General features: G+C 46.2%; 1 protein-coding gene across 1 annotated transcript; it reads right to left on the bottom strand.

Moving 5' to 3' along the window:
- Positions 1-310: 310 nt before the first annotated feature.
- kat14 (lysine acetyltransferase 14) lies at positions 311-10,836 on the bottom strand. The gene is made up of 13 exons (XM_079498388.1): positions 10,700-10,836; positions 9,910-10,217; positions 9,241-9,362; positions 8,647-8,768; positions 7,964-8,136; positions 6,964-7,106; positions 5,996-6,305; positions 4,393-4,913; positions 3,847-4,059; positions 3,058-3,191; positions 2,766-2,941; positions 2,365-2,555; positions 311-1,643 (listed from the first exon to the last, which is right to left on the bottom strand). Exons 2-13 carry the CDS (start codon positions 10,175-10,177, stop codon positions 1,470-1,472), a joined length of 2,547 nt encoding a protein of 848 aa, XP_079354514.1. The 5' UTR covers positions 10,178-10,217; positions 10,700-10,836; the 3' UTR covers positions 311-1,469.
- Positions 10,837-11,042: the final 206 nt, after the last annotated feature.

The raw sequence follows: 11,042 nt of genomic DNA, 5'->3' as shown, positions 1-11,042 counted from the left end.
GGTCAGATAAAACTCAACACTCGGTAGAATCACCCGTTTCACATGTTTCATCTGTTGCATTGTTAATCACCTGAATATATAGGGGTGCAGTACTTAGTTCAGATTCAGACTAGTCAGTCCGACAAACGACAACCTACCTCAAACCCTAACCTAACCATAACCGCAAGCACGGGAGCAGCGCATGTCCAACATGCGGGACGCATGTCGGACTAATGCTCCAACGGATTTACGTGCGGATCCCATATATAGAACATGTTTCATTTGTTAACTTGTATCATTAAACACATGGTTACAGAAGAAAAACACAACATTTGATTGAGTTTATTCTTCCCTGGATGATTAAGTGTTAAAAAAACAACAACAAAAAACACACATTCAAGGAACAAAAGAAGCTTGTACAGATCAAGACGCCTAACGTAGGATTGGACCCCGACAATGTCCACCACCATGAAGTCCAGTCCACCGTGGTGCATGTGGCTTGCTGAGCGTCTATACGAACACAATGTCACACACTTTGTCACTGACTGCACAATGTACTCCTACGGGCTGGGGGCGGAGCCTGTCAGCGGGGAATGTTGAACGGGAGGAGTAGGACGGAGGTCCCACGTCCTCCTTAGCAGGAGGCTCCTCACTGGCCAGTGAGCCAGTAGGAGGCGACAGCAGTGGCAACACACAGAAATGGGCGTGGATGAACTAATTGGCATAATGACTAGGGGTTTGGATCCTGTAGGATTTTACCGATTCCGGTTTCATAACGGTTTCCCTTTAACGATTCCTATAGGGGGTTCCAAATGGACTCTTACAGAACTCTTACAGTGACAGAACTCTTAGAGAACCCTTACTGGTCCATTTGGTTCAATTTGTACGCTGGTGGTCCTTGAAATAAAAAAAAAAGTTTGAGAACTATTAGTATTGTAATTATATAGAGGGTATGCGCGTGACATCATCATGCACGAAGTTATGCGGGAACGCCTACTGACTGGCAAAAAACTATTTTCTGGCCTTGACAGCCCATACATCCAAACAGAAAAGTCCTGTGCCGCTAGGTGGCAGCATCCGAAGGGGCTAGAGACAGGCAGCAAAAGAACCGAACAACTTCATATATGGAGGGGGGGTACGAATATATACGATACGTACCTAGCAAATAACGTCCCATAGCTGGGGGGTACGAATATATACGTACCTAGCAGAGAAAGAATTAAACAACGTTAAACTCACTTTGCCACTCACTCACTTTATGCATGCGCATACCCTCTATAGCAGACGTGAAGTCCACATACCAGCTCTGACAGTGTCATAGAAACGGTTCCAGATGTGATGGAACTGATTCTGGTTACTCAATATTGGACCATCCGGTTCTGGTTCCTCCAGTTCCGGATCCCAAACATAATAATGACTAAATTAGGGAGAAAAAGGTGTAAAAAAAAGAATAGGCTATTCTAAATTAACTTCTGGTGTGTGCTCACTGCTCAGCGTCGGAGGCGTAGGAAGAATGCGTGTCGACACTCGTTGCTGTCCACGGGGTAGTACTTATCATAGAAGTCCAGGATGTACTCCTCCGTCTTGAAGCCAAACTTCTGGTACAGCAGCATGGCAGGATTACTGGCAGACACGTGGAGCGTGACGTCTTTCCCCATACATGTCTGGAACACACACACACACAATATTCTTGATAGTCATTTTTTATACCGTTAGAGCCTGTTTATTTCCCTCTTAAATGGTGAACCATTTGCTAGGAACATGCATGTGTGTTGCGTCAAGGAAGAATTTGACAAATCTCTGCCAAAGCCAAACAGCTTATTCTGTTTTGTCTCTTCCTCATGAAACTACTTGTGGATTATACCAGTCTCAGGTTACCTTATGTAGATTATGAGGTCGACAAGCCCTGAAAAGTTGCACCTTAATCCCATGTACAACACACTGACTTGTGTGTTTTCTCGCACCTTAACCTTAGTATATCATGTACATTAGTATACATCTGCTGCTATCATGCTATGCTTATATCTTATCTCGGGTACTATGTGTAAATATGTATAGATAATTTGTTCTTTGGTCTCTCTTCCCCCATTGCTGCCCCCTTTTCCCTTTCTTTTTTTTCTATGGAAATAAAAAAACGATCTCCCTATGACACGGAGCCTATCTCCTATCTCTCCCTATCTCTTATGAGTCATGGCCTGAGGGGGTGAAAGGGTCCATGTGTGAAAACCAAGCCCCCAGAACCCCAGAGAGGGATACTGTAAGTGAAGTGTGGCTCTCGTGGTAGCCGACTCTGGAAGTGCAGTTTACCACAGCTGGTGCCAGATACATGGCTGGCGCACAGAGGTGACACTACTGCACATGTGAGACGACGTGACCATGGTGTACCTGGATGAGGTGGTAGATCATGAAGGTAGCGATGCCCGCTCTCCTCCACTCTGGGTGGACAAATAGGAAGGAGATGTAAGCCTCGTTATACTTCACATCAGGAACCATAAAGCCAAAGCCGATCACCACCTTCTTATACAGAACCACCACGCTGAAGTCTGGGTACTGGAGGCACTCCGACAGGTCCACTCCTGAAAAACAAAAACACGCACGCATGCACGCACACTTTAGATTCTAACCACTTCAACCATTATATTTTGGCTATTCAAAAATAGGATATCTACAAGCTACATTTGTGTAAATCTTTGAATAGATATTTTTAAAGGGAACATTTATAATATGCGGTGTCCCATCACAATAAAATAAAATGCAAATAATTAAAACTAAAGAAAATGACAAACCTGGCCAGAAGCTGTCGTGGCACATGGCGTTGGCGGTGGGGATGTGGTTGTGGCGGGCGTAGCAGTAGTCTATGGGGGCGTCTGGCTGAGGTCTCCAGCCGGGGTTCTTCCTGTGGGGGTACGCCCGGATCTCTGCCAGCAGCCTCATCTTCAGAGGCTTGTTCTCATAGTCCCTCCTGCAGAGCACAGGGTGCATCAACACAATTCAACTGTTGGAAACATACAATACAGAACTATTTTAAGGCTGCCTTAAGAAAATACTTATTTTATTATTATCATAATTATATGATACCTGATGAATGGTTTGAGCATGCGGGCGGTGTAAGGACTCTTAATGGGTTGGTCCTGACCGGCGTCTGACCCCATCAGTCGATGCCAGAACGACACAGAGGCCTGACGGGCTCCTATCCTGGTCGACAGCGATGTCTGAAAGCATCAAACAGTAACTGATACATATCCATAAACCAATGAGTCAGACACAGTTTTATCATCGTCAAGGTAGGTACTGGGGTTGAGCCCATAATCCATGTCATCTGAAGATTTATATTATGTTGGTTTGTTATCTTGGACAGGAAGTAAGGACCTTTGATATAAAAATAGGCTACACCAACTATTTGATCTGTTATCAACAGCACTGGTTCCTAAACCTTTTAGCTCCAGACCCAAATGAGACATTTGACTCCCCAGGACCCAAACTAGTGATCTGCAAACTCACAACACGTTGTGAGCTTGAACATTTTGTATAACTACTTGTTAAACAAGTCATGGAATTTCTTTGTTTATTTATGACATATTTTGAAAAATCATTCAATGTGTTTCCAATTCATGAAACATTTTCAGATTTCCTGATTTTTTTAAAATGTTTTGAAATAATAATTAACAAAATGTAGGAAACAAGGAAAAGGGATATTTATTTACTTGTGATCCATAGAAATGTGTCCGTGACCTACAAAGTGGGTCACGACCCACTTTTTCGGGAACAGTGACCTACAGTAGGTCTCCATTATGACCACGGATATGCGCTAAAACATTATTTTCCATATCCACAGGGGTTTTAAACTCGTTGCATTGAGCGTTGTACCTGGAAGCGGTCGAGGATGCGCAGGTCCTGGCTGTCCGTGCAGTACTTCAGTGAGTGGGCGGTGCCTCCCCCCTGCGGCCCCACCCCCTGGGCCCCATAGATCCCGCCCACCAGGCTGAGGGTGGCGTTGACAGCCCTGTCCACGTCCAGCAGGGGGAGCCCTCTCTGCCTCTTGGCCTGTCTGACCAGCAGCTTCCTGTGCAGCCGCTTGGCCTGCAAGGTGTTATGTAAGGGATAATAAACGGGTCGGTGGTCATTATCGAGAAATAAAATCCAGACAGGATAATTAAACACCTCGTCTTCGTCTCAGTGTTTAATCATCCTGTCGGGATATTATTTCTTGACACAGACTTTGGGCATTATTGAGATGACGGAATGATTTTAACCCATTTAGGACTGAGAACAGATTCTACAAAATGTCTTCTAAATCATGACAGTTTTCTGAAAAACCTATGTTTCTATGTCACTGGTTCTCAAACTATTTCATGTCAAGGAGCCCCAGAATTAAATGTATTTGCTTGGTTGCTTATTTCACTGCATCCCTACCTGTGGGGTGACAGCCAGGGCCAGAGGACAGGTGTCCAGCCGCCGCAGCAGCATCCTCTCTTCGTACAGGCTCAGCGGAACAAAGTGAGGGACACCCTGAGCGCCGCCCCTGACCCCCAGCCCCTCCCCTTTGTCGAGATGCCCCGGGGGGGCACCCCCACGCCTCATCATCTCCCCCACCGCGGCAGCTCCGGCTCCCCCAACCACCAGGCGCCCTCCTACGGCAGACAGGAGGGGGCCGCCGTCATGCTGCCGGCGCCCCACCGCTCCCCCCAGCGGCAGCTGCTGACGCCGCTCTTCGAAGTCCTCGCGGCACCGCCGCCGCACGCCCTCCTCCCCCTCCCCCTCCTCGTCGCTCTCGGCCTCTCGCTTGATGTGCGTCATGTGCATCGCCACCGATCCGGCCAAGGGCCGGAGCTTCTTGCGCTGGTGGAGGAGGGCAGCAGCATGGCCTCCGCTGGGAGGAGGGAGGTACTCCATGCCCGGGTCGATCATTCCCTCCGCGTCCATCTCCTCGTCATCTGGAGGACCAGAGCGGTTCATCCAAGTAATCAATTTATTATATAAAAAATATTTAGCGGATATTTTACCTGAATTCCCCTTTCATTGTCAATGGCAAATCTTGAGACGTGTGGACAAAAGCTGTTTATGGAAGAGGCTAGCGCCCCTTAAAAATCACACCTGTGTGAAGTGAGGGGCGCTCTTATCATCGTACATCATCATGAATCATCTCATACTGGCCAATCAGAATGCCTGTTGCCTATTGCCACAAATGTACGTCATATTTTGTGGACATTTGACCTAATTTCTCCTTTCATTGTCGATGGCAAATATGAGACGTGTGGGGACAAGATGACCTAAATTTTCCCTTTGTCAATGGTATTTAATGTTTGTGTTGTGGACATTTTGTGGGGACAAAAGCTGTATATAGGAGGGGCCCTCAAATAAATCACAGCTCTTATCATCATACGTCATCTCATTCTGGCCAATCACAATTTGCGTCCTCACTTTGTGTTTACACAAACCCTCAAAGCTGGACATAGGAGGGGCTTTAATTTAATAAAACAAACAAATAATAATCAATCCCTATTTTGGACATGTTATATCAGCAAACATTTCCAAGATCTTTCAATAACAGTGAAATTAGCAGATCTACACGGTCACACACGTCACATCACGACGTGTGATTATAATATTTTCTATTTTTGCACAACACTGTTGTACAACTACATTTGGTTAATTGACATATTTAACAATAAAATCAGAGGCAGTTTTATCGTCACATCACAGGTTTACTGCGCATTTATGTCTGTGGTTGACCGGAGTATGTAGGCCCCTCCTCATTCGCTCTTCAACAGGGGGTCTGTGACCCCTAGGGTCCTTAGAATGACTACAGGGGATCGACCAAATCATTGTGTGATGGGGACATTAGCCAAAAATTGTAGATGGTCTATTTTCGGGCTATTTTCAAAGATTTGAACAATCTTTTAAGATGGCAGATCTACAAGCTCATTCCACAGCATAAAGTGACTTGCTATGAGCTTTTTAGCTCAAATCTACAATGACACAGATGATTTCCCCGTGGGGTTAACAACACACTCACCATGGAACAGCGCCTGCGGCGGCATGACGTCAGGAATGAGGTCGGCCTCCGACAGCAGGCTGGGTGTGGCCGAGTGGGAGGCAGGCGTCCCGGGCGCCGAGAAGTCGGGCGAGGGCGACGGAGACGGACTGGTCATGGGCGTCCGGTCCGAGGAGCTGAGCGAGGAGAAGTCGATCACCTCGCCCTTCTCCAAGACCAGGTCGGGCCGCCGCACCGCGCTGCCGCCGCGGCCTCCTCCTCCCAGTTTGACGGGAGTGGAGGAGGTGCTGCGGTCCGTGTAGGCTCCTCCTCCTCCTCCACCCGCAGCCTCCTGCAGGATAAGAATAATCTAAATCACCTTCAGTAACCCGAGGACCCGGTTCTACAAATGTCTTCTAAATCCTAACAATTTTATGAAAAATGCATGTTGCTATATCAGTGGTGCTCAAACATTTTCATGTCAAGGACCCCCAAAATGAATTTTGCTGCGGACCCCGCCATCTCATAATATTTTGTTCCAGGGACCCCAAGAAGCAAAGATATTAATGACAGTGGTTCATGAATTGTGGAGCTCAAGCACATGGCTTTGAAGGGTAGCAGATCTACAAGCTCTCAACATGAGAGCTTGTAGAGCGCCGAAGTCCTGACGTCACTCGCTGGTTCGCTGGTTCCCCTGGTGCCAATCACATGCGTCTTCACTTTTCTGCCCTCACTTTTGTCTTCAATGTTTGTGTTTACACAAACACGGCAAGCTGGGCATAGGAGGGGCTAGTGCCCCTCAAAAATAAAAAACATAAACCGATTTTTTTTTTCAATTTAAAATAAAAACTAGATTTTTCCATTTTGTTTTTCCATGTTCAAATTTCGTGCCATAGAACAAAGCTTAGATCGAATATTACATTTTTCTGGGTCAGCTCTACAGGTAATATACATACATAATGATGTTTAGAACATTAGCATGACATGACAGGTGTGTACTTAAAACGTGCCTTCTGGGCCCGGCGGATGTCCTTGGCCTCCTGGGTGCGTGAGCGTTTCTCCTTCAGCTGCATAGCGTTCTCGGCGGGGTTGCGGGCTCCTCGCTTCCTCAGGCCTTCGACTGTGATGACTGGGTCCACTGCAGCTTTAGAGCCTGAGGAGGAGATCAATATAGTACCTTTATTGGAAGGATAAACCCTTTGAGATGCATCATCTCATTTTAGAGGGGTTCCTCTGCACAAGTGAACAAGGCACACAGTACACAAACAATACAACAAGAAATACGTTCATGCAGACAAACGAAACAAGAGCTCTCCCAAAAGTAGCCGCTCCAATCCAAACGGTTCAACCCCCAAGTACCGAAATTCATATGGAGACATACCCATTAGCACAAGAAAGCCAAGATAGAGTACAAACATGCGGTACCGACATACACAGGAGGTAATAAGCAGCAACATGCTCAAGCAAAGCAGGGTACAAACATTAACATTGGGATTATATGAACATGCATTTTGGAAAAATGAGAATCAGTACATTGCATGTTTGTAGTAGCCATTATTAAAAGCAAATGCAAATGAACACTACAGATAAATCTACTGCAGCGTTAGAGCAGTGGTTCTCAACCTGTGGATCACATGACTTTGGGGTGGTCCCCAGATGACAGCGAAGTGACAATTTAAGAACTTTTAAGTTAAATAAGAAAAATACCATTAGGCCTACTGCATGATTATTTTGGAGGGTCGCGACATGAAAAGGTTGAGAACCCCTAGTCTAGAGTATGAGAAGTGATCAATGAACACTGCAGATGCTTTTCACGCAGTGATGCAATAAGTACCTCTACAACACACTCTACTTAGGAAGTAGGTATCGCAATCTGGTACCAGATTGCGATACCTACTTCCTTCTTTCTACTTCCATCTTTCTGGAATCGGTAGTTGATGAAGCAGTTCGACGGGCGGCAAAAACATATCCAACCTCATTACCCAGCCCCTATGTGTGAAGTAAGTTTACCTTTGGACTTGGCTGAGCCTTTGTCCACGTCGGGACGCAGAGTCGGAGGTCGGTTCTGGACCAGTTTCCACCAGCCGGGTTCTCCGAACTCCTGAGCTCCCGAGCGGAAGAAGGTGGGGCTGCCCACCGACAAACACCCCGCTACTGTACTCCACCATGTTGATGTCTTCTTCCTACACCACAGTGTCAACATCCGCATTGTGAGCTTGTAGATCTGCTATTTTTAGAGTGCAACACCCGAGCAAAACCAAGCATAAAATGATTGTCTGTTAGCTTGATCTCTTCTCCACTATCTTCTCCCATTTTCGTTTAGTTTTCATTTGTTGACGAAATTGTCAATATATTTAGTCTTAGTTTTGAATCGTTTTTGTCACTGAAAAAAGGTAGTCGAAAGTTTTTCGTCAGTTTAAGTCGGCAAAATTAACACTGGGATTTAATAGGGTAAATTAAACACCAAGATGTTTTAACTGTACATCTGTACTTTTTGCAAACTGTTTACAATCAATCAATCAATCAATCAATCCAAACAACAATGGCCAAACAGTAAGAGATGAAACATTATTCAAGTACAAACAAATGATAGTGAAAGTATATTTTGACATATTTAAAAAATAAGTTAACGAGTATGTATGTTACCCCTGAAAGTTGAGGGCAGACACCATGTGGAACCTTTGAACTCTGACCTTGTTCCCAGTAGGAAGGTCCAGTGTCGTCCAATGAAGGCACAGATGTCCTCCTTCCATCTGAAGTATCCCTGACGACCAGTCCCCTCCAGAGACAGGTTATACATGGCTAGCATCACCACCTAGCATCCATAGACAGGTTATACATGGCTAGCATCACCACCTAGCATCCATAGACAGGTTATACATGGCTAGCATCACCACCTAGCATCCATAGACAGGTTATACATGGCTAGCATCACCACCTAACATTCATAGACAGGTTATACATGGCTAGCATCACCACCTAACATTCATAGACAGGTTATACATGGCTAGCATCACCACCTAACATTCATAGACAGGTTATACATGGCTAGCATCACCACCTAACATTCATAGACAGGTTATACATGGCTAAATCTCACCACCTAGCATTCATAGAGACAGGTTATACTCTTGTTCTAAATGGTAGTTTCTGTACATTTTCCGAGCACTCTGTAACCTGTTTATAAGTTGTACGAGTTCATAACAGTAAGGTTTAAAAAATAAACAGTTCATAATAATACAGCTTTATAGAAATGAGTCAGATAGGTGTAAGCAGAAAGAGCATGCCTGCTGCCAGGTGAGTCTCATCCTCTCGAAGGTTTCCTTCCCATCGTCAGAGCAGTCATAGCAGGTGAACTTGAAGAAGTTGTCTCCCTTCAGATAGCTGGGCTGCTCTCCATGCAGCTGAGCTGAACACACACACACACACACACACACACACACACACACACACACACACACACACACACACACACACACACACACACACACACACACACACACACACACACACACACACACACACACACACACACACACACACACACACACACACACACACACACACACACACACACACACACACACACACACACACACACACACACACACACACACACACCTTAACAATTTCTTCATGCCCACATAAAAGGAAAGCGTACCAGGCCACAAATAGTAAAGGTGAAGTAAAGTTACATTCACAAAACCATGTATGTCAGTACTCTACAATATCTACAGTATGGCACAGGTTTCCAAACCTTTCAGGCCGCGAAACCCCTCTGCAATTTTCACAATGTTTGTCTCTTTCTTGCGTAATATTTGAAGGCTTATTCGAAAATAGTGATAATGATCTGCAAGCTCACAATGTGTCATGGCTCTCAAACAAATCCAGCCTACAAGCTCGGCTTGTAGATCGGCTATTTCTGCGTGGTTGAAAAGAAAAGGATTTTCGCTTACCAGCCGGGATCCATTTCTGACACTTGTCACAGTAGAAGGTCATGTCGTCGTTGGCCCAGGCGTGGCCCTCGCCCTCCTCACCCAGGTCGCTGTTCAGAGAGTCCCCGCTCTGGTCATGGGACAGGTCCACCGAGGCCTGGTCCTCTGACTCCACCATCAACAGCGTCTCGCCCTCCACCTCGCCCTCCTCCAGGCCCTCTGACGCGGATGTGCACGTGGCCTCATCCTCACCGGCACCCCCGCCCAGCGCCTCGCTGCTGCTGTCCATCGCGCTTCAGCTGAGGAGGCCGGAGCCAGTGTGTTCACACCTGGGCGAGGTGGGTGGAGGGAGCAAGTGTCAAATAATAAACGATAATAAACTTGAATTCGTCACTGTTGGGATTTAGTGGGAAGTGAGGACGCTGGCGCCAACTGTGGGAAGTGAGGACGCTGGCGCCAGCGCATCTGTCCAGGGTTTAAAGCCAAAAACAATCCCAAGACTGAAAATGTTTTTTTGTAAATCTGCACTGATCTCATTAAATGACCCCTATGAGATCCTCAGGACTGAAATCAGTCCCCAGGACTGAGAACTTTAAGCCCTGGCATCTGTCGCTTCATCTTTTAACCACTAACAATTATTGATCTGCCATTTATTTTTTTAATCGTGGAAAATCAAATCTTTGAATTCTTTCGCAGCGAACAAATTTTAACACGAATATTTGGGTCCCTGGCACAAAATATTTTGAGATGGAGTTCGGCGGCCACATCCATATAATTCTCAGGTCATAATGGCTTAATCCACACAGGTTACCGGTGTTAGGCCTGAGGCTGGTCAGGACGGCGTTGCTCCGCCTCCCTCCGGTCTCTCTCCTTCTCCAGCAGTCTGGTCAGGCTCCTCTGCTCCTCCAGGAGTCGCAGGTTCTCCTTCTTTCTCTCCAGACGCTCAATGTCTCTCAGCACTCCCTCATGAAGCCTCTGGTAGGACAACGCAATACAACACCGATCACTTTAACCACATTAACCCTATAGTGTCCTAATTCTGGGGTGGACATTTGGCCAATATAGCAACAAGTGCGCAGATCTGCTATTTTCGGCAAAGCGATTTGGTGCATAGGGGACAAAAGGGGTGAACCAAGTACAGAGCCCTGGGGGAC

Source organism: Electrona antarctica, assembly GCF_951216825.1.
Source record: "Electrona antarctica genome assembly, chromosome: 4".
Lineage (NCBI taxonomy): Eukaryota > Metazoa > Chordata > Actinopteri > Myctophiformes > Myctophidae > Electrona > Electrona antarctica.
Note: the sequence above shows the minus strand (reverse complement) of the source record. Positions and strands in the feature narration are given on the sequence as shown.